The following is a 24,547-nucleotide window of genomic DNA, read 5'->3' as shown; positions in this document are numbered from 1 at the left end:
TTTCAGAGTTGAAAATGACAGGAGTCAAACCAGATCCCTGCCAAGCTTTATCTGTTCTGGAACATGTAATCATAATACCAATCAGTCACATAGCATAAGAACCTGGAGTTCTCCATTCTAATGAGGTATCTACATAGGCCTTGAGTATTAGGCTGATTAGTTTCCCTTCTTGGGCGTTTCTTCCTGCAAAAGGTAGTAACCCCTGGTTCACCCTGAGTAAGGTGTATGCATTCACATCCATCAAAGAAAACAGTTTGGACAAGCAAGGACCATCCCTTCATCAAGGATCACAGTGCGGGGAGGGGCATAGTTAGGCCTCAATCCTCAGAAGGCCTCCTCTTCTAGCCCCTCCCATACTCTTGGCACTGACTTGGAACCAAACTGGCTTCTGCCCCTCTTTAGGGCTCAGCCTTCCCCTGGTGTATAGACACCAAGGGGAGACACAGACCTTCAACCCCCATTACAGACTGTGTTCTGCCTCCAACAATGGTTTGCAGGAGGTGCTCTGGGCAACCCAGCAGCAAGGCAGACATGTAGACCAGGAGTCGGCAGACCAAACCACCAACCCAACTAACTAGTGATATGCTAATTCTTTTCAAAGCTATATTTGTTTATTTTTAATTTTATTTCATATTTGTTTGTTTTGCCTACATGTATGTATGTATACCACATACATGCTTAAGTGTCCATGGAGGACAGATCCTCTGGAACTGGAGTTACTGGGTGCTGGTAACTGATCCAGATCTTTCAAGCAACAAGTGCTCCTCTCTCTAGGCCCCCAAAGCTACATTTAAGAATAAGTAAGAATATTAAGATAGGATGGGACATGACTCAGCATTTATTTCTTAAGAACCCATCTCTGGCAGCCAACCACACATAAGTCCAGTGCTGGGGACTTGATGCCCTCTTCGAGGCTTTGAAGACCTCCACATAGTTGGCAACACACAGACACATATTACACACACACTTAAAATGTATTATAGTGTTTTATTTCTATTATTTTTTTAGGCAATTGACAAAGAAATTTTCTACTCTGGGTGGTAAATCCAGATAGGTAACATAAGATCAGCTTTCCACATTTCTCAAAATAAAAACACATTAAAATATAATTATAGAACAGTGCTTCAGAAAATCTTTTCAGGAGCTAGGGAAATGGCTCTGTGGCAAAGCACCTGACATGCAGGCATGAGAACAGCATATAAAAGCTAGTACAGCATATCTGTGCATCTTGGTGCTGGGTGGTCGACAGGTGGCTCTCTAAGTCAGTGAGCCCCATGTTCAGTAAGAGATTTTTTCTTAAAATTTAAGGTGGAAGGCCTGGAAAGATGCTCAGTGGATAAAAGGACTTGCTATGTAAGCCTGACAACCTGAGTTCAATTACCAGAGCCCACACCTGTTGCTACACACCAGTATCCCAATGTTCCTAGTGAGAAAGGAGGCAAAATCAAAAGTAGCCACAGTATGAGGACCTGGAGGTTGAAGAGACAAAAGAAGAAACCTGCCTGAGTCAGGGTGGAGGAGCTGGAGAGATGGCTCTGCAGTTAGGAACATTTTTGGTTCTTGCAGGACTAGGGTCTGGTTCCTAGCACCTCCATGGTGGTTCAGTTTTACTTGTAACTCCAGTTCCATGAGATCCATCACCTTCAGCTTGCTTTTGTAGGCACCAGCACACACACAGTGTACATGCATGCATGCATGCATACATACCACACTGAATAGCACATCATCAGTTATCTGGATGCACTGATATTAGTATTTGGTCAGCATTCTTCTTCTGGTTCTCGTGGCCGTTTCCGAAAATTCAAAGAACTTTCTCTCTGTGATGAGGCAGCAGTGACAACAGCATCTCTAAATCCCTGAGGCTGCAGGATAGGGAAACACACACAGTTAAAAGATAATTTAAAAGATTAGTTTTCCAAATAGTCTTTAAAGAGGCTATGTTATTCTTGGAAGAGGATTTATCAATCATTGAATTGAGAGGACAAACTTTACAGGTAGTCTAACCCAGAGTGCTCGTCTATAAAGAGCACACATTACATAAAAATAACACCACATAAGGGTGTTCTCTAAGACCTGACCTGTGGTGATGTCCAAGTTAACAACAACAAAATTCTTTCTAGTTCTCTAGAAAGAATCGTAAGAAGTCTTATGGTGCCTCAGCTGGGAGAAGTAGAAAGAAGTAGTGTGTACGGCCACATAGGCATTTCACAAATCATTTTATAGTAAAATTACTCTGCCTGGCATGTGGCATGCATCTGTAATAGCATCATTTAGGCAGTGGAGGCAGGAGAGTCAAAAGTTCAAGGCCAGCCTGGACTAAATAACAAGACCTCTTCTCAAACAAGACAAAATAATTGAGAACAGGTTAATGTACGTTAAATGAGGTTAGTGTAAAAACTAAGTGGAAAATTCACTTTCAGAACTGCTTTCCATTTTTAGTTTTCTCTTTATAAAAATAAGGGACTGCTGAGTGTGGTGGCGCATGTGAGGCCAGCCTGGTCTACAGAGTGAGGTCCTGGACAGCCAGGGCAAACAGAGAAACCCTGTCTCAAAACAAAGAAGCTCCAGGTCACGCTCAGCTCTGTAGTGAGTCTGAGGCCAACTTGGGCCTAGAGTCCAATGATATAAATGCTCAGGAAATTAATGTTGTCTCAAGTGTTTCCACATCTACTGGTCAAAATTATTAATATTAGTGTAGAAACACAAATGTGTGAGACAGGCTCTCATGCTGCCTAGGCTGGCCTTATACGACTGATCCCCCTGCCTCAGTCTCCCAAGTCCAGGCTTGTGCCATCATGTCCCATTATACATTTTCCTTTCTGAAACACTTCCAACATAAAAATCTTGAATAGACTTTACATATGCCATGGAACATACATAAATATTTCATCTGTTCTCAAAGATAAATTTCAGTTCAACTGTGACTACAGTACTGTGTAAATACTATTTTGATAATGTTCTCACATCTAAACTATCCTCAGATATGCTTGCTGCTTACAAGATTAACAGAAGCGATTTGTACATGACCTCTTCAGATAATTACTGCCCAACAACTGCAAAATCCCACTGTGATGAAATAATACTGACTGTGATCTGAAATGGTATTGTGGACTCCTTCTGGCTTGGTGACTTGTACAATGTTGCAAATCTGCTTGGAGAAAAAAAATACATATAAACACATTACCTCAATTAATTAGGTCACATGACTGGTTTTATAATTTAAATGTACAGAGTCCTATACTATGCTTGCATTATGTGTTCTCAAGAACACAAAACAAAAAGAAATATATTGAAAAAAGCAAAATGAAACCTCTCCTCACAGGGCAGTGCTGTGGGTGCTTTTCAGTCTCAGTTAACCAGAGGCACTTTTTTTTTTTTTTTTTAAATTCAGGAGTTCAAGGCCAGCCTGAATCTTAAAAAAATAATAATAATTAAAAAGTTTTTAAAAATTAAAAATCTGGGTATGGTGGCACAGGCCTTTAATCCAGGCAGAGACACCTGAATCTCTAAGTTTGGGGCCAAGCCTGATCTACATAGTGAGGTCCAGGACAGCCTGGGTTGTCATTCTCACTATATGGAGAGTTTGAGGCTCTGGACTACATCATAGCCTATCCTCCCCCTAAAAAGTAAGCAGACTTGTATACACATGTATGATTTTAAAGATTTATTCTTATTTTTAATTATGTGCAGGGGTGTGTGTCTGTATGTGGGTATGTATACATGGGTACAAGCACCCTCAGGGAAGCATCAGATCCCCTGGAGATGTGGAGTTACAGACAGTTGTAACCACCTGGAACTCACTCTGTAGACCAGGCTGGCCTTGAAATCAGACTGTCTCTGCTTCTCCAGTGCTAGGATTAAAGGTATGTGCCACCACCACCCAGCTAAAGCTCTTTTTGTATGTGTGCATATACACGTGAAGGTCAGAGGTTGAATTAAATCTCTTTACTGTTTTTTCAGATAGGTTCTTTCACTGATTCTAGGGTTCAATCAGTTACTAAATTTGCTGTCCTAGAGTCCAGCAAGTCCTAGAGATCCTACGATTTCTTCCTCCCCAATGCTAGGACTGCAAGTGCACACCATCGTGACTTTTTCATGTGGGTGTTGGGGATCCAAATTCCTGTTCTTATGTCTGCACAGCAAGCCCTTTATGGCCTGACTCACCATCTCAACTCCACAATCTACACTTTTAATAACTACATTCAAATAGTGTGAAGAGCAAGAACATAAAAATCTTTCAAGTTTCTTTTAAGGAGCTTGATGTGGTGGTGCACACCTGCAGCTAAAGCAGATGGAGTGGGCTGTGAGGACTGTTGTAAGCTCAAGGACCACCTAGGCCACATAGACCTTTGAGGGCACCCTAGATACACCACCCTGTTTCAAAAAAAAAAAAAAAGGAATTATTCTTTTGTGATGATGGAAACTGAACTCAGGACCTCATACAAGTTAGGAAAGTGCTTCACTACTGAGTTATCATCCTACAATTATTTCTAAAATATTTAAGTCATTCACAACAGCAAAAAGACTGAAGCAACAATGTCTACTAAGAGATAAATAAATAAAATATGGAATACCTCTCTCTGTCTCTCTCTCTCTCTCATCCCTCTCATTGTTAGGATGAAAATTCTGACATGCCTACAAAATGAACCTTGAAGACATTATTCTAAGTGAAATAAGTAAATCAAATATTGTATGATTTCAATTATATTTGGTTCTTAGAATAATCAAATCAGACAGAGTTGAACAGTGGTTGCCAGGGACAACACTGTTATTTAACACTGAAGTAAAGAAGATGACAATATTCTGGAATAAATGGTAGTGAAGGCCATATAAGAATATGGATGTACTTAATGCCAGCCAGCTGTATAAATACAGCTAAAACTACAGTTTCTTTTTTTTTTTTTTTTTGGAGTTTTATGTAATATAGATTCTAACTTAACAGGAAACAATCATAGACTTTTATTAGTTTCTTTACAATATAATACTCATTTGTTTTTGAGCCAGGATTTCATATGGGCAGTCTAGTTTTGAATTTACTATGTAGCCAAGGATGGTCTTGAATTCCTAATCTTCCTGTCATCACTTCCCAAATGCTAGGATTACAAGCATACGCCACCAAGCTTAGCTTATTTTCAAAACTAAACTATAAAGAACATCTAGTTTATTATTTATTAACTTTCCTAATTTCAAAAATGCCCCTCTCCTTAAAGCATAATTCATGAAACAAACAATCAAAGACTTTTTTTACTTTGAAAACGATTGGGGCTTAAAGGATAGCTCAACAGTTAAGAGCTCTTTGGCTTCTCTTCCAGAGAACCTAAATCCTTTTCTTGGTGCCCAGATGGGAGCTCACAACCTTATGTACTCCAGTTCCAGGGTCTCTCTTCTGAGCTCTGAGGGCACTGCACATGCAGGTAGAACACCTAACCGCCCACACCAAAAAACAAAGCAAAACAGAACAAAACAACAAAACTAATAGAACCCAAAATGTCATAAATTCTATAAGTTAACATAAAAACTAACTGCTGAGTCACATATAAGGACAATATGGGATCCAGGCAGTGGTGGTTCAGGTCTTTAGTTCCAGCACTCGGGAGGCAGAGGCAGGTGGATCTCTTAGTTTGAGGCCAGCCTGGTCTATAGAGCTAGTTCCAGGACAGTCAGGGCTACACAGAAAAACCCGTCTAGAAAAACCAAAAACCGGCTAGAGAGATGGCTCAGCAGTTAAGAGCACTGACTGCTCTTCCAGAGGCCCTGAGTTCAATTCCCAGCAACCACATGGTGGCTCACAACCATCTGTAATGGGATCCGATGCCCTCTTCTGGTGTGTCTGAAGACAGCTACAGTGTGCTCATATGCATAAAATAAATAAATAATTCTAAAGAAAGAGAGACAGAGAGAGAGAGAGAGAAAGAAAAGCCAAAAAATAAAAACAAACAAACAAACAAAAAAAAGACAAAAAACAAAACAACAAAAATCCAACAAGGTCTATGAATGTGACTTAACAGTGCAGTGTGTGCCTGACATGCAAGAGGCCCTGGGTTCAATTATCAATACCACAAACAATAAAGTAATTTCTCTTTAGCTGGGCATAATGGCAGATATCTTTAATCACAGTATTTCAGAGGCAAAATATATTTTAATCATACATTTTAGAAAAGTCATAGTTTGGGAATTTTCATTTTCTTAAGGTAAGGAAGTATTAGAAAGTAAACTGTGGGCCGGGCAGTGGTGGCGCATGCCTTTAATCTCAGCACTTGGGAGGCAGAGGCAGGTGGATTTCTGAGTTCGAGGCCAGCCTGGTCTACAGAGTGAGTTCCAGGACAGCCAGGACTACACAGAGAAACCCTGTCTCGAAAAACCAAAAAAAAAAAAAAAAAAAAAATTAAGCTGTGGGCCTCGAACAAGCCAGACAAGCACTACCCCACTGAACTACACTTTAAGTCCCAAAAGAATCACTTTTTTCCTGACCACCTGAGTTCAATGTCCCCATGACCCATTTGGTAGAGGGAAAGAACCAGCTAACCAACTCCTATACACACACCTACACACACACAGCCCCACACATGCCCCCCACACACAAAAAGAGAAAGTAAACAAGTAAATATATAATAAAGAAAAACCCTTACTTTTGACTCAATAAAAAACTAGCTCATCTTGTAAGTCATCTTACAATACCAGTGTGTCCAAAAAAGTGCCAAGTACGCCTGAATGTTTGAAGAAACTATTATTATTTTGTTTGTTTGTTTTTCGAGACAGGGTTTCTCTGTGTAGCCCTGGCTGTCCTGGAACTCACTCTGTAGACCAGGCTGGCCTCAAACTCAGAAATCCACCTGCTGGGATTAAAGGTGTGTGCTACCACGGCCGGCTGAAGAACTTATTAACAAGCAGTAATTTCTTGCTCACTCACTTGCTGGTAGGGAATGATAAACTGAGACAGTATTACCATGCACCTCAGACTGGTCTTGAACCCACACCTTCCCCTCAAGAGCAGGTCTATGATACTATATCAAAGCAAAAAGGTAGTAAAATTTCAAGAAGGCTTTACAAAGTCAGTATGAATCCAAGGGAACAGCAGATGTGGTGGCTTATGCCTATAATGCTAATAAAGCAGGAGGCAGGAGGATTGCTAAGAGTTCTAGGCCAGGCGGGGCTTTCTAAAGGAAAAATAAATTATAAAGTAAAAAGGGAATTAATTAAGCTTTCAACTTAGAAAATCCTCTTCAAATTTCTAGGTAAAAAAATTTGTATGTCATGTCTGCATCTCAAAAAATCTTTTCTTCAAGAGATCTTTTTAAACCAAACCAAAAAGAATCTCTTGGCTCCTAGCCCCAGTGAGAAGAAGCTTAACATATGGCTGAACTACAGAGTTTGGGTCAGGCAGAAACAAGACAGAAGTACAATGTGTGCTCTAAAGCTGAGCACACATAGGAAGTGCTGTGTGGGGGTGTGATGTATTACTCCACTCTACCACCAGATCTTCTTGGCAAAGAACAATCTTGGCCTCATATTATCATGAATATGCAAATTGGAGAACCCACATAATATAAGGACACAGACAAAATCATTTAAGAATTGTTGGAATGTCATTCTGTCATTTGTCAGAGGTTAAAAATTAGACATTACTGCACACATGTGGTACTGACACCCTTAATCCCAGTGCTGGGGAGGTACAGGCAGCCTGGTCTATATAGTAGGTTCCAGACTAGTCAGAGGTACATAGTAAGATCCTCTCTTAAAAGCAAAATATAGGGCTGGAGAGATGGCTCAGCGTTTAAGAGCACTGTTTGCTCTTCCAGGGGTCCTGAGTTCAATTCCCAGCAACCACATGTTGACTCACAACCATCTGTACTGGGATCTAATGCCCTCTTCTGGTGTGTCTGAAGGCAGCTACAGGGTATGCACATACATAAAATAAATCTTTAAAAAAAAAAAAAAAAAAAAAAAAAGCAAAACATAAAATCAGATGTTGTAGTGAAAGATGGAGGTTAGGCCACTTGTAGTTCTGGGTTCAGTTCCCAGCACTCACATGGCAGCCCACAGCCATCTAGAACCCCAGTCCCAGGGGATCTGATGCCCTCTTCTGACCTCTGTGGGCACCAGGGATGTACGTGTTGCACAGACTTACATGCAAAAAGTCAGGCAAAATACTCACATAAAATAAATTCATTTTAAAAATTAAATACAGCTGGGAGTAGTGGTGTATGCCTTTAATCTCAGCACTCAGGAGGCAGAGGCAGGAAGATTTCTGTGAGTTCCAAGCCAGCCAGGACTACACAGAGAGACCAAGTATCAAACCTCCTGCCCCCCAAGATTTTTGAACATGAAATAGTTTCATGATATGGCTTTCTTTTCTTTTTATGCAGTTTCACTCTGTCCTAGGTTAGCTTCAAACTCAGGCTATTCTGCCTCAGTCTCTGAGTGCTGGAACTCTGGGTATGTGCCAACACACCTAGCTAGCTACAGTATAGATTTCAAAGAATATTAGAAGGTGGCACATAATGCAGTTTAAAAACACAAACAAAGCAAAGCAGTATCACTGACTGAGCTAAATATCGCCCTACATACTGCCTCAGTTTCCCCCTTTATTAGAGCACTTCCATACCAAGTTCTCTAGGTTATGTCAATTAATCACAAAGCAGAAAGGCTGGCATAAATCTGGCAGCTTTTGAAGTTCAGAATAAAAGACTTCATAGCTTTCAATGGCCTATTTTAAAGAAAAGGAAAGCTGGTTCATTCACTTGCTCAGCAGCTTTAGAAATAAATACAAAGGCTTCATGCTGCCATGATTTTATTTTAAAGAACAATACTTGTGAAAGGCAGGTAAATACATGGGTAATAAAAGGAAAAAATGGCAGACACAATTTCATGCAAGAACTATATTAAGCACTAAGAAAAACTCTCCTATTTTCCACATATATTAGTCCTAACATTAACCTCAAAGTTTTCCTTTTGTCCTGATTTATTCTTCTTTCAGTCTCCTCTGGGAACACAGGGTACCTCCTCCTACTTCATGGCTAAGATGTGATTTCAAAGACTATCAGAAGGCAGCAATTCCTTAGCCACCTACATGTTCCAGGTGCATTCACACCATCATTTAAATATACAAAGAATTCCCTGTGTGGCTGAATGCGCAGTATTAACAACGTGTTTCTATGTTTGCTCTAACTGATGTCAAACAAGGCAACAACAGAAGTGGTTTATGGGTCACTGTAAACCTCAAGCTGGGGACTGATGTTAACAAACCACTAAGTGTTGAGTATAATTAGATTGATATTCTGAAGTTATGAACTTATTTCTATACTGACCTTTGCTTTTGTTCCCAGTGAAAAATTAGCCTTATTGTAGCAGCATGTCCCCAGCTTTCCCCTAAAAGAAAAAAAAAAAATTACTATAAAGTACCTTTAGAATTTTCTAAGTTACTTAGAATGTCTGGTCAACTACAATATTACTTTACAAAACTAAAAATAAGAATATTCTTTGTTTCAAAACCTCTTGTATATGAGTACAATCCCAAGAGTAATAGAGTTTTCTGACACCCAGAAACATGGTCTCATTATAGTCCTGGCAGGCCTGGAATTCAATATGTAGCACAGGCTGGTCTGAATTAAGAGAACTCTGCATGCTTCTGTCTCTGGGGTGCTGGGATTAAAGACTGTGCTGCCACTGGGCAGTGGTGGCGCACGGCTTTAATCCCAGCACTCGGGAGGCAGCAGCAGGCGGATTTCTGAGTTTGAGGCCAGCCTGGTCTACAGAGTAAGTTCCAGGGCTACACAGAGAAACCCTGTCTCAAAAAACCAAAAAAAAAAAAAAAAAAAAAAAAAAAAAAAAAAAGATAAATAAAAAATAAAGATGAGCTGCCATGCAGGTTTCATTGTGTAGTCCAGGACTTCAGGGCTAAAGAGATCCTCCTACTTCAGCTTCCTCAGTAGCTAGGGCTACATCTGTTATTACCATCTTTGCCACAGAGAGTATTATTGAATTCCAGTGGAGCTAGATCTTGAAGCATTGTGTTCTAATAAAATCACAATGCTAGAAATACAGTGATACTTGTTTACAGAGTATGATTTGTCATTAAATAGACTTATTCTCCTTCCTGTCTAAGACTGGGGTTTTAATGTTTAGAAACCTATTTTGAATATTTACTTCTCAGATTTCTGACACATAGGTGTCAGACAGCAGCTATTTAATCAATGTGGTCAGTGAATAAGACAGTCTTTATTTTCAAAAGCTTATAGCATGCATCAAACATAAAATGAAAATGTAGAAAAAAATGTTAAAAATCTTTTTATCTCAGAGCCAGGTATAGTGGTCTATATATTGAATTCCAGGCCTGCCAGGAATTCTAACACTTGGGAGGCAGAGGTAGGCAGATCTCTGAGTTCAAGGACTACACAGAGAAACCATCTTAAAAAACCAAATCGAGGGGGGAAAAAAGTATTATCTCACTCATTTACTTACAGACCTAATGCAGGAACAAGCAAAGCTTGATTTTTATCAATCCTTGTTGTCATCTGATTAGTTAAAATAACCTATAAAAACAAAATATAAGAAAGTTAGGGCATAAAACTTATATATAAACAGTCCTGTGAGTTTAATATTCTGAATATAATAAGTTAAAAGAAAATATATTAGAGGCTGGAAGGTGACTCAGTGGTTGTAGGACCCAGATTCAGTTTCCAGAACTCACATGGTGTCTCACTACCATCTATACTTTCGGTCCAGAAGACCTAATATTCTCTTATGGCTTCCTCTAACACCAGGCCCACATGTGTACAAAGACATGCACACAGGCAAAATATACACACAAATTAAGTAACTCTCTAAAAATTATAAGTTTTTCTGATGAAAAAGAAAGAGAAGGGGCTGGAGAGATGGCTCAGCGGTTAAGAGCACTGACTACTCTTCCAGAGGTCCTGAGTTCAATTTCTAGCAACCACATTGTAGCACAAAATCATCTGTAATGGGACCTGATACCCTCTTCTGGTGTGTCTGAAAACAGCTACAGTGTACTCATATACATAAAATATATAAATCTTTTTTAAAAGGGAAGAGAAGAGGGGAATATGCTCTTGTTTGAAAATTTAAAAATAAAAATCTGCATTTATCTGCAAAAATATTATGTTAATATGTTACCAGAATACATGATATAACTGACCAAAAAAATCTGAAGGAACAAAGAATTCTTGGTTGATTTGGGATTTTTGGAGGGTGTTGGGGGTAGTTTGAGACAGGGTCTCCTTGTCCTAGAACTAGCTCTGTAGCCCAGGCTGCCCTCACACTCAGAGATCTACCTGCCTCTGCCTCCTGAGTGCTGGGATTAAAGGTCCGTGACAACACCTCCAAGCATCTATCTCATTTTTTTTGAGAGAGTCTCTCATTTAATGTAGAATTCCTGTTTTGGTTAGACTGGCTGGCTGGCAAAAGCCTCAGATGCCCCTGTGGGAATCCTTTCCCCATCCTGACCTTCAAGCAGTGCTGGGGGTACAGGAGTACATGGCCATGCTCATATGGAAATGTTGGGGCTCTGAACACAGGTCTTATGCTACCAAAGCAAACACATTATCCATTGAGCTACCTCTCTAGTTCCCCTCCTTTGAAACTTCACTTTTTAAAATTCAAATTTTAAATTTCACTTTATATGCCTTTTATCCTAGCACTAAAGAAGCAGAAGCAGGCCTGGAATTCAATAAAGTAGCACACGCCTTTAAGCCCTCTGAAACCTTTAAGCCCAGTTAAATGCTTTCTTTTATATTTTATATATACATGTCTTGTATTTATAAATTGCCTTGGTCAAGGTGTTTTGTCACATCAATATAAAAGTAAACAGCTGGGCAGAGTGGGGCACACCTTTAATTTCAGCACTTGGAATAGAGAGGTAGGTAGATTGCTATGTGTTTGAGACCAGCCTAGTAACATGAGTTTCAGGACAGCCAAAGCTACATAGTTAGACCTTGTCTCAAATTAAAAAGAAAAGCAGATCAAGAAGAGTTCGGAGTTGCCGGGCAGTGGTAGCACGTCTGTCTTTTGTCTTTTTTTTTTTTTTGGGGGGGGGGCGGTCCCCTGAGCTGAAGACTGAACCCAGGGCCTTGTACTTGCTAGTCAAATGTTCTACCACTGAGCTAAAAAATCTGCAAGCCTGCACATGTGTCTTTAATCTCATCACTCAGGAGGCAGAGGCAGGTGGATCTCTGAGTTTGAGACCAGCTTGGTCTACAGAGTAAGTTCTAGGACAGCCAGGACTACATAAAGAAACCGTGTTTCTATAGAAAAAAAAAAAAAAAAAAAAAAAAAAAAGAGTTCAGGGTAGTGAGTTTGAGCTAAATGAGACCCTACCCTGAGAAAACAATAAAATCCAAGTGGCTAACTAACATCTATAATTCCAGTCCTAGGGGATCCAATACCATCTTCTAACCTCCTTGGATACAGCGTGTACATGGTGTACAAACATATTATGTAGGCACAACACTCATGCACACATAAAAGTTAAAAAAACAAAAACAACACAGTAACCAGGTTAACAAGAAACTCTGTTATTCAACTGCTATTTTATTCAAAATGAAAGTGTTATTAATCATCATGGATGAAACAAAGAGTTGAGGGAAAATATTCTACATTTTGACAACTAGCACTTGGACTTTTAGATGCTACTAAACCTAGGTTCTTGGGCATGCTAAACATAAACTCTAAAACTGAGCTACATCCCTCACCCAAATAATATCTTTTTCATTTTACTTTTATTTTATGTGATGCATCAGATTCCCTGGGACAGGACTTACATATGTTTGTGAACCACCAGTAGGTGCTGAGAATCAAGACTGGGTCCTCTGAACGAGCAGTCAGTGCTTTTAACTGATGTACCATCTCTTCTAGCCCCCTATCCTTGAAAAAGTAATGTCAATACATGGAGGAGGGGTTAAGAATATATCAGTGTTTGTGGGGAATGCGGTGGTGTATGGGCATGAGTGTGTATGCTAGTGTGCTTGTGGGGAATGCGGTGGTGTATGGGCATGAGTGTGTGTGCTAGTGTGCTTGTGGGGAATGCGGTGGTGTATGGGCATGAGTGTGTATGCTAGTGTGCTTGTCAGCCGGCTTAGTGGCCTCGCTAAGCACGGTGACATGTGTATTAGAGATTTGTACTCAAGTGCTCTCCCTTTCAGTTAAGTGCTCTCACCTAGAGCACCCAAATTTGTTTCCTTTTTTTGAGCCAGGGTCTCGTAGCCCAGGCTGGCCTTGAATTTGCTATGTAGCTGAGGTTGACCTTAAACCCAATCCTCTTGCCTCCTCAAGTGCTAAAATTACAAGCATGAGCATCCATATCTGCCACAACAGTAATTCTATTTTAGTTTTTTGAGATAAAGTCTCAATATATTGCCCTGGCTGGCCTAGAACTCACTATGTACATCAAGTTGGCCTCAAACTTGTGGCCCGACTGCTGGAATTACAGGAATGTACTACCATGCCCAGCTCCTGATACTAATTTTTCAGTACAGAAAAGTCCAATTATATGGTTTCTTTTAAACCTCATAGTGAGTTTCAGGGTATCCAGAGCCACACAGTGAGACCCTGTCTCAAAACAAAACAACAACAACAAAACCACTCAAAAAGGGGATAGAATAAGATGGCCCAGCAGTTAAGAATATTTGTTGCTCTTGCAAAGGACCTGGGTTCAGTTTCCAACATCTATATGGTATCTCACAAGCATCCTTAATGACAGTTCCAGGGAATCTGATACTTTTTTCTGACTTTCACATGCACCAGAAGCACACAGGATACATATACATATAAACAGGCAAAACATTCATATACATAAATAAATTTAAAATGTTTTTAAATACTCAAAACTGCTAAAGATGCAGGAAAACAAAAGCTACAATTTATTTTTAAGGAGAACATAACTTTCAGGCCTGGCATGGTGGTACACAGCTTTAATCGTAGCACTTGGGAAACAATTACAGGAGAATCTCTGTGAGTTCAAGGCCAGCCTGGTCTATATAGTCAGTTCTAGGCCAGCTAGGAATATAGAGCAAGATTCTGTCTTGAAATAAATAAATACAAAGTATATTTCCAAAGAAGGGTGTGACAGGTCAGTTGGTAAAATGCTTGATACACAAGCCTGAGAACTTGGTTTAACCTGGCTCCCCAGGCCCCAGGTGAAAATGACCCATGTATTGGTCTTTTTACAATCTACCACTGGATAGTAAAGGCATCTTAGCCTAACTGCCAAGCTCCAGAACAGTCAGAAAACTAAGCCTCAAAAAAGAAGGCAGACAGCTCCTGAGGAGGGTCTGAAGCTGACCTCTGGCCTCCAGGAACACATGTATACACATGCACAAACACACAAACGCACAAATCTACAGAGATGAAAAAAAACATGCTTTCAAACACCCTTTCTGCAGGTTATTAGTAATATAAAATGACATTTAAAAGAGAAAGGGAACTTACGATGACTAGCCAGTAAAAAGTACTTGCCATGCAAGCACGAAGACCTGAGTCCAGATGCTTATCTATATTCCCAGGGCTAAGGGGGGCAGAGACAGACAACCTAGACAAACTCAGGTTCAGTAAGAGACCTTGTCTCAAAAAATAAGGTGGGTGCGACAGTGACATGGCTCAGCAGATAAAGGCGCCTGTCATGTGAATATATTCCCTGGGACACACATGGTGGAAGGAGAGACCCAACTACCACAAGTTATCCTCTGATCTCCACATGTACACCAATGGCATATGTGCACACATACATGCACAGAGGCACACAAAAGAAATAAAACTTTTAAAAAGGTAAAAATAAGGTGGAGAATGACTGAGGAAGACACTCAATGCTAACTTCTGGCCCACAAGCCCATGCATACTTGTACATGTGCCATCATGTATACATGGATTCATACACAAGCCAAAATTTATATAGATTTAATGCAGAGAGGAACAATGAGCGAGTTAACTAAATTAAAATAGGGCAGGGGATGTAGCTCAATGGCAGAATGTTTGTTTAGCGTGTCTGAAGTCCTGAGCTGGAGCAGCAGGAGCAACAAAACAACAAAGAAAAACAGCATCAACAACAAACCACCAAACCTAAGCAACTGACTCTATACAGCCTATTTGTCTTGGGTGCCCTCTACTGGGGGATCTTCAGGATGCCATCGTGAACAATGTTAAATTCCAAATAACAGTAAGAAATAATTCAAAGGGCACTATGCTTTGGCAAAAAGAATGTGGCAAATGGGCCTGTAAGATGGCTCAATGAAAGGCACTTGCCATGGAGACTGACAACCTAAGTTTGACCCCTGGGACCTGATAGTAGAAAGAACTGACTTCTGCAAGTTGTCCTCTGACAGTGTGTTATGATACATGCAACAACACATGTACATGCACACAGAATAAATAAAATATAACTTAAAAATAAGATCTGGAAAATAAAATGCTTCCAGTTTTATAGAGGAAGCTCTTTGTGTTTGGTATATTACAGGCATGTGCTAAGAACTTCCTTAACAAAAACAAAACAGACTAACTTAAAAGCACTTTTATCGTCCACTGTCTTTTGAGGAGTGTATTTCGTCAGTGGGAGGATGTGGCTGCAGAATGGACACAACAGCGAACAGGTGTCCTGTATGCCTAACCTCATGTTTACTTCTCCCTTCATGTTTCAAATCTAGAATTAGCTCTAGGACTGATGCAGCAGCCCAGTAGTAGATACTTGCCTACCTATAATTCATGCATGAGGCTCTGGGTCTAATCCCTATTATTACAAACAAACAAACAAACCCCAAAAACAAAAAAACCTGGCTTTTCTAAAAGATATCTACATTAAAAGCCATGTATGGTAACACATCTAAAATCTCAGCACTAAGAAGGCTGAGGTAGGAGGATAGAGTTCAAGATCAGGCAGGACTACATTATCAAGTTTCAGGCTATTTATCAAAGCTTTAACAAACAACCACCACCACCAACCCCGCAAACCATATTCACATTACAGTCAGGCAGAATCTGACATTAGTCATTAATTATTATTAATAATTAGACATTAACATTTCATAGTCTTAACTATGAAATTCTTCTGACTAATAATACTTACAGCTAATCTGTGATTATTTGCGAGGCTGATCATTTGTTGGGCAAGGCCATTTAGTAATCGAGTACGAAGGGACAGATCATCAAGGTCATGACGAAAGGGAAAAGCAATTCCGTCTATTATCACTAACTGCACCTAAAGACAGAAGAGAGAATGAAATTAGGTTTGGAGTTAAAATTATAATAAAGATGGCATCTCTAAATCACATTCCATTACATAAATAAATCTTAAAATTTGGGCTGAAAAAAGAAAGAACTCTAGCTAGCTAGCTGGGCATTTTCTGATGAAGCTGGAAAGATGGCTCAGCAATTAAGAGTGTATACTGCTCTTACAGAAGACCTGAGTTCAGTTCCCAGTACCCATGTCAGGCAGTTCACAACTTCCTTTAACCCCAGATCTCTGTAGGCCAGTGGTTCTTAACCTGTGGGTCACAACCCTTTTGGGGGCTGACTGACCCTTTCACATGAGGGCACATATCAAATATTTACATTTTAATTCATAAAAGATGCAAAATTATAAGTATAAAGTAACTGGAAATAATTTTATGGTTGACATGAGAAACTGTATTTAAGGGCTGCAGCACTAGGAAGGTTGAGAACCACTGCTCTAAGGCATCCAATGCCCTCCTCTGCCCTCCGGTCACTTATACAATTAAAAATGAAAAAAAGAACATGGTAGTATGTATCCATAATCTCAGCACACAGGAGGTAAAGGCAGGAGATTCATGAGTTTCTGGCCAGGCTTGGCTATACAGTGGGATTCTAACTCAAATTAAGTAACTACAAATGAAAATTACAGTTTTCTTTCTCAATGCTGGGAATAAAGCCTACGGCCCATGCATGGTCAGCCCTCTACCACTGAGTGAGCTGTACCCTCCTCCTACAGCTTCATCTTTATCTCTTTAAAGGTTTTCTCCTAAACTTCATTTTATTATCTTATGTGTATTAGTGTTTTGCCTGCATGTAAGTTTGTGTACCACAAGGATCTCCTGGAACCAGATTTATAGATGTTTATGAGCTGCCATGTGGGTGTTAGAAATCCAACCCAGGACCTCTGAAGAGTACTCAGTGCTCTTAACCACTGAACCATCTCTTCAGCCCTTCAAAGGCTTTCTTTTGGAAAGTATTTATCCAACGATTTTACAGTAATTATTATCTGAATACTAGTATTAACATGCATATGTCACTGTTCCAGGTCAGCCTGGAAACCTTGTTTCAAAAGAAACCTTGTTTCAAAAAATCCAATAATAATAATGATGATGATGATGATACAATAGGCCGACTATAGTAGCACAAACCTGGATCCCACCACTTGAATGAAGACAGGGTGATTGGGAAGTCAAAGTCAGCAAAGTTTGGTGTGCACACACTCCAGAGGCATAGGAGAGTTTGACACCAGCCTGGTCTACAAAGTGAACCCCAAGACAGCCAAGGCTACACATAAAGAAACCCTGTCTTAAAACACCAAACAAACCAAAAAACAAAAAAAACCAACTGGCATAAGAATAGGTACATAGCTCAATAGAATAGAATCCAGAATGTTTGGATTTGTGATCAACAGGTATTCCGAACTTAAGACTATACAATGAATATACATTATTTTGAAATGTGGATAACATATATGTGCAAAAGAAGTAAGTGGTAGGGCAGGAAAAGAAGAGGCTTTTGAACTGGTATTAAGTTTATACTAGTGCTACTGTTTATTTTTGTATTATCAACACTCTCAAAGATGTTATTTCAGCAGTATGGTCCATACCTTTGAATGATCTGAAAGGAAGTCTGGAAGAAGATAGACTTGTGCCAGCAGCTCAGTGTAATCATGACAACGAAAATAGTAAATATGGGAAAGAATATTTTCAAGAGTAAAATCCTTCAAGGCTTTCTGATGTTCTGAAACAAACAAAGCAATCCTAAATAGCTTAGTTGTTCTTATTCTAACAGTGTGCCTATCATAAATAAAAAGTTATTTTTAATAACAAAATGGAATACCTTTGTATCATTGTAAAACATACTTTCTAAAAGACAACACAACCATTGCAAAATGACTTTAAACTGTGGGGTTTTTTTTGTTTGTTTTTTTTGTTTGTTTGTTTGTTTTTTTTGTTTTGTTTTTCGAGACAGGGTTTCTCTGTGTAGCCTTGGCTGTCCTGGAACTGACTTGGTAGACCAGGCTGGCCTCGAACTCAGAAATCCGCCTGCCTCTGCCTCCCAAGTGCTGGGATTAAAGGCGTGCGCCACCACCGCCCGGCTAAACTGTGTTTTGATGATTGCTGTCCTATTACAACTTTAATTTTTTCAAATCCTATTTGTATCCCTTGTAGCCCACCATCCACCAGAAATGGTGAAAAAGAAAGAATATGGGAAGTGGACCTGTTTAGAAAGGTTCTTTGTAACAACTAGCAACTCCCGTAGTTCAGTTCACAAGTTAGATGCTGCCTAGCAGCATCTCAATCTATTCACAAACACTTCATGGGTACACCAGCAGCCCAGTTAAGTAGTCGGGTTAGCAATAGTAGTGACACAGCCTAGCAGAGACAGCCAGGCCTCAGCCTCTGCTCCAGTCATCAGGAGGAACCAACAGAACACCAGGAGTTCTCAGCTATGCCTCTTTCAGGGAAGTGAAGATCAGCAAAGACTCACGACCCACAAGTGTTGCTGTACCAGCAAGCCAAGCTGTCTCTGTCACTCAGTCCTATTCATATCCTCCAAACATCACATGTCCTCCATGTGCCTTGCCTCAGCCAGTTACATGGTGAGACTATGTCTCAAAAAATAAAAGGGAGAAGGGTGCTTGGAAAGATGACCAGTGGTTAAGAGTACTGACTCCTCTTCCAGAGCAACTAGGGTTTGATTCCTAGAACCTACAAATCAGCTCACAACACCCTGGAACTCAGGGATCTAATGCCCTCTTCTGGCCTCCAAAGGCACTGCACACACACACACTGCAGACATACATTCAGTCAAAACACCCAAACATATAAAAATCAAAAAATATAAAGTTTGGTTTTGAAATGAAAAACTAATTATTACATTTCAGAATGTTTTTAAAAATATTTTAATGCTATTGGGTGTTTTGCCTCCATGTAAGTATACCATGCATGTGCACGGTGCCCATGAAGACCAGAAGAGGACATCGGACTCCCTGAAACTGAGGCTGAGGACAGGTATAAGCTGCTATATGGGTGCTTGGGTTCTCTTCAAGAGCAGCAAGAGTTCTTAACAAATAAACTATCTCTTCAGCCCCTCTGATGTATTGGATCCATGATAAGATGATAAACTGAGTTCAATCCATAGGAACCACACAGTAGAAAAAAAAACTTTCTTCGGATCTTCACATATGTGCAGTGGCATGTGTGAACACATATGCACACATACACACACACTAAATAATGATTTTTTAAAAGACTTATTTATGTAAAAGGATGCTTTGTCTGCATGTATATATGCACACCAGAAGAGGTACTGGATCCTATGATGGACGGTTGTGAGCTGCCATGTGAGTGCTGGGAATTGAACTCAGGACCTCTGGAAGAGAAGGCAGTACTTTTAACAACTAAGCCATCTCTACATCATGATAAATATGATTTAAAAAAAATTTTTAAAAATCAGAAACTCTTTAAACTACAAGTTTGAGACCAGCCTAAGCTACACAGTAAGTCCCAGGCCAGTTTGAGTAACAGAAATGGATCCTTTCTTTAAAAGCCAAATTAAAAAAAAGTACTTACAGTTTAACATAATAGAACAAAACCAACCAGGGGCTGGAGTTGGAGGTGCCTACTATGAGCAAGGCCCTGGGTTCAGCCCAGCATGTGTATACACAAATATACACAGATCTTCACAGAAGACAAGAACTGGAATGAAGCTCAGTGACGGCTGCTTGCCTGACATTTACAAGGCTCTGGGTTTGATCCTCACTGCGACAAAAACAAAGGACAAAACAAAGGGGGAAAAAAGAAACTAGCAGCACAGGGTAGCTCAGACCTGTAACCTAGCAGGAGGGCAAAGGAGGCAGAAAGCTCCAGTTAGAAAGGTCATCATCAGGAACCAAGCAGTATAAGGACACTGGCTTCTTCAACGGTAGTAAAATGGTCACCAGAAAAACTTAGCTTTAACCATAAACCAATCATTAAGACCTTCACTTCCCAGTGCCTCAGTAGACCTACTGAATGTACAGCAAGACTTTAAGGTGTTTATTAAAGTACAGATTGTGCCAAAGGTAAGACTCTTTAGACAGAAGAATTTTGTCTTCTACCTTTCCAGTATCTCTGGCCTGAACCCTGTAAATACTACTGAAAACCCATATATATAAACAATGAATTTGTTTTTAACAAGCTGTGTGTGTGTGTGTGTGTGTGTGTGTGTGTGTGTGTGTACTCTTATGTAAATGCCACAGTGTGTCTGTGGATATCAGAGAGTAATTTTCAGGAGTGCGTTCTCTTATTCTACCATATGGGTTCTAGGGATCAAAGTCACACCATCAAGCTGAGTGGCAAGCACCTTTACCTGCTGAGCAATCTCAATGGCCAAAGTGTTTGACTTTGCAATTACTTATAAAAAGTAATGGCTGCTGGGCCAGAGAGATGGCTCAGTGGTTAAGAACACGAACTGTGCTGGATGTGGTGGTGCATGCCTTTATTCCCAGCACTCAGGAAGCAGAAGCAGGCAGAACTCTTTGAGTCTGAGGCTAGCCTGGTCTACATAGTGAGTTCCAGGACAGCCAGGGCTACATAATAAGACCTTGTTTAAAAAAAACCAAAACCACCAACAACAAAAACATGAACTGGTTTTCCTTAGAAACTGAGTTTGACTCTAAGTGTCTGTATCACAACCTCTGTACTCTAGCTCCAGGAAGATCCGCTGCCTCTGGCCTCTGTGGGCACCTGTACACATGCATGTGTCCATACGTACACACGCAACACTTACTTTAAAATATATTTTTGTAATTTCCTTTTAATATGTGCATTCATGTCTTGTCTACATGTATGTCTGTGTGAGGGTGTCAGAAGTCTCAGAACTGGAGTTACAGACAGGAGTGAGCTGCCATGTGGGTGCTAAAAATTGGATCCAGGTCCTTTCTCTAGTCCCTAAAATATTGGCTTTTTTAATTAAAATCTTTAAAAAAAAAAAAAAAAAAAAAAAAAAAGGAGGGGGGCTGAAGAGATGGTTCAGCAGTTAAGAGCATTGACTGCTCTTCCAGAGGTCCTGAGTTTAATTCCCAGCAACCACATGGTGGCTCACAACCATCTGTAATGGGATCCGACGCCCTCTTCTCTGATGTGTATGTGAAGACAGCTACAGTGTACTCATATATATAAAACAAATAAATTAAAAAAAAAAAAAACTTCAAGAAAAAAAAGTTAATAGCTGGCAAATAGGGTATGACATGGGTCTACCATTCCAGCATTTTGGAGACTGAGACAGAGGATCAGACATAGCCTAGGTTATGGGGAGAGCACTGTATATCATTTTGCAACAAAAGTATTGGAGTTTAACTAGTTAAGCTTCCAGTTTGGGACAATGTCTTACTGAGGTCTGAGATATGCACAAATACAAACTGTATTTAACTTACCTTCTTCCATGTGTGCTCCTGCTATGAGATGAAGGTGCTGAATGCAGGCAGTTGCCAGGCTTACCATTCTATCAACCATAAAACTTCCCTCTGTATCAATAAACACCGCCTCACCAGCCACTCCTCCAAAACATTCTGGGATCTGCACATCTACTGCCAATTGCATACTGTCAAGAAATGAAATGACCAAGTCATTATCATAACCATTTAAAATGTCTTTTGTAAACTGCATATAATCATCAGCTAGATCAAGTTTTCTAAATGCAAATAAATACCCCAAGGCGAAAGATATGGCTAATTCTCCATAACTCCAAATACATATGAATCAATAGATAATAGATAAAAGTGTTGTACAAAATTATGAGTAAGGAAGTCTTAGTGGGTTTTAGGTTGCTGGGAATTGAACACTTTACATTTTCTCCCTTTGAGTCAGGGTCAGGCAATGTGGCCCAGGCTGATCCTTCAACTCTCAATCCTTTTATCTCAGTCTCCATTTTACCCTTACTGCCATGTTTATGGAGGTGTGCCATAATCAGGTAGACACTATTTTTTGAGGGGGAGACAGGGTCTTGCTATATATCACTGGCCGATCTATACTGCTATATAGTCCAAAACATTGTTTATGAATCAATCCTGTTTCAATACCCTGAGTGATGAGATTATGAGCGTGTCACCAAACCTGGTTCAGAACTTTTATCATATATTAATCACCTTTTAAACATTTGACAAATATACCTCAGAAGCCAATTAATTAGGAGTGTATGTGTTTAGTGACCAGGCTATGTTACAAAAAAACCAAATTTTTTTTGATATCAAAACTTTATCAAGAAGATGGGGTACCTGGATAATATAAATGGCAAGCTAATTGATGTGAATACATTCAAAGTAGTAACGTATGCTTCTTGGTTTCCTGACTACAAACTCACAGCAGAATATTCTATTTGTTACATTAAGTCCACCCTTAAGTAGGAAACGTCCTATTTTACCATAACTGTGTTTTTCCAACACCTGGTACACCACAAACTTCTGTGGTTTTCATTAGGGGTATTCCACCCCCAAGAATGTTATCGAGTGCTGAACAGAAGGTGATTATGAAGCCCTGGGTATGCTCTTGCTCTAGAAGTTCCAGTGCTGTGCACTTCTTGTTTGCCACAGATGTACCAGCACATCTTGGTTTATTTGTGAGACAGTCTCTTCTTAGAATTTGTAGAGTTTCCAAGGCTTCCTCTTTAGATATCCCAACTTCTATAAATAAAATAAGAAAAATCTGACATTAGAGATTAAAAAGTGTAACTCAGAGCCTGGCATGGCAGCCTATGCCTTTAATCCCAGCACCATGAAGACAGGCAGGCCAGCATGGTCTACAGATCTAGTTCCAGAACAGTCAGGACTATACTGAGAAACCTCTTCTTGAAACAAACAAAAGTCTAACACGGTAATGAGTTACCCAGTTATTTAGTTATTTAGCAGTGGGGATCTAAACCGGGGCCTTGGGCATGAGCAGCTAGCTGGTGCTCCACCATTCTGCTGCTACCCTGATAGCATCATCACTACTATGTAAAACTTAAAATTAGACTAGGGGGTGTAGCTCTGTGGTGGAGTGTTGATCTAACATTGGCAAAACCATGAGTTCAATACACAACACTTAAAAAGCAAACCAGATTCCATTCTGTCTTCTTGGGTGACCAGCAAAGAGATACCCATAGTATTACTGGCACAGTGGGTGACCACAGCCAAGTTTGGATTTGTGTACATTAAGGATGCAGTGGTTCCCACTTACATGTAACCTGAAGAACAACTCTGAGAAAAAAAAAGTCGGGGGGCAGGGGGAGGGTATTCCCCGTGAATCACGAAGGTCTTCTAGAGTTTTCTCCTCCTGGTCTAAGGGACTGTTCTATTACTTTTCTCACTTAAGTGTCTCTAGTCCTACTCTAATCCTTCGTTTCTCAAATTCACTTCCCACCCCCCAGGATCTTTGAACAGCGAGAATTACATGGTTTCTGACTGTTTTCCAACCCAGTTTATCATGAAACCTCAAGATGCGAAGTCGGTTCTTTCATCTATAGATTGGACACGCTGGTCCAAGAGGAGCATTAAGTGAGGCATTCCTCAAAGCATCTAGCGGGCACGGGAACGGAGAAAGCCATCAGTAAACGTTGCTCCACACAGTTCCGACCACAGGAGAATTACAGCGGAGTCAAAGAGCAGCTTGGCGGAGGCGGGAGAACGAAGACAGAGGCGGCGCCAAGCGGCCGCGGGGCATCAGCTGGCTGCCGGAAGTCGTTACCTTTGCTGAGCTCGGAGGGCTTCACCTCCAGGACGTCCTCGGCAGTCTGAAAACCCGCTGCCACCAACTTCACGCGCACCGCGGGAGACAGCGGAAAACCCACCAATTCCCGCTGCATTTTGAAAGCTCGGCGCTTACGCACGCAGTGACGTACAGCGAGAGGCGCGAAAGCCCTAGAGGCCCAAACCCCGCCCGCTGGGGGGGGCTTGCGGCGTGACGTCATGCGTGTGGCGTAAGGGGCGGGGCTCGCGCGGCCTAGGCTCACGAGGCCTTGCTGCTGCTGAGGAAATCCCACAAACTGTTCACGTTTAGCGTTGTTTTCTAGTGTCATTCGTCCGAGTCTCGTTTCGGGTATAGCTTGACAGTGGAAATAAACAAAAGCGAGGCTGGAGACGCGAGGATGGTAACCAGGCCAAGTGGATCCCATGCGGCCTATTTCCTTGCCACGCTCTGCCCTGTTTCATGGGTTCCTCAAGAATCTTTGAAGGGAGTCATCCCCCTGGATGGAAGTTGTAGTAGAAGCAGCTGATCATTTGGCAGTTTCTTGCTGTGAAAGATTCAAAAAGCCCTGTAGAAGGCCTGTTGTGTGTCCCCACAAGAATGGTGCCCCTTGACCCGTCCTA

General features: G+C 40.6%; 1 protein-coding gene across 1 annotated transcript; it reads right to left on the bottom strand.

Moving 5' to 3' along the window:
- Positions 1 to 967: 967 nt before the first annotated feature.
- On the bottom strand, positions 968 to 24,545 carry Rad51c (RAD51 paralog C). The gene is made up of 9 exons (XM_034506170.2): positions 23,925 to 24,545; positions 22,624 to 22,882; positions 21,638 to 21,804; positions 17,825 to 17,958; positions 16,073 to 16,204; positions 10,466 to 10,532; positions 9,309 to 9,369; positions 3,088 to 3,148; positions 968 to 1,862 (listed from the first exon to the last, which is right to left on the bottom strand). The coding sequence occupies exons 1-9, from the start codon at positions 24,349 to 24,351 to the stop codon at positions 1,761 to 1,763; spliced, it is 1,410 nt and encodes a 469-aa protein (XP_034362061.1). The 5' UTR covers positions 24,352 to 24,545; the 3' UTR covers positions 968 to 1,760.
- Between the last annotated feature and the right edge of the window lie 2 nt (positions 24,546 to 24,547).

Source organism: Arvicanthis niloticus, chromosome 6 (genome assembly GCF_011762505.2).
Source record: "Arvicanthis niloticus isolate mArvNil1 chromosome 6, mArvNil1.pat.X, whole genome shotgun sequence".
In the NCBI taxonomy this organism is placed as follows: domain Eukaryota; kingdom Metazoa; phylum Chordata; class Mammalia; order Rodentia; family Muridae; genus Arvicanthis; species Arvicanthis niloticus.
This window is presented reverse-complemented; position numbering and strand designations above follow the sequence as displayed.

Excerpts from the sequence above, each read along its gene's own strand:
- Rad51c (XM_034506170.2), bottom strand. The coding sequence starts at position 24,351 with ATGGGATCCACTTGGCCTGGTTACCATCCTCGCGTCTCCAGCCTCGCT. Across the intron at positions 22,883-23,924 it reads GCCCTCCGAGCTCAGCAAAG|AAGTTGGGATATCTAAAGAG; the intron begins GTAACGACTTCC and ends TTTTATTTATAG. Across the intron at positions 17,959-21,637 it reads AGGAGCACACATGGAAGAAG|AACATCAGAAAGCCTTGAAG; the intron begins GTAAGTTAAATA and ends TGTTTGTTTCAG.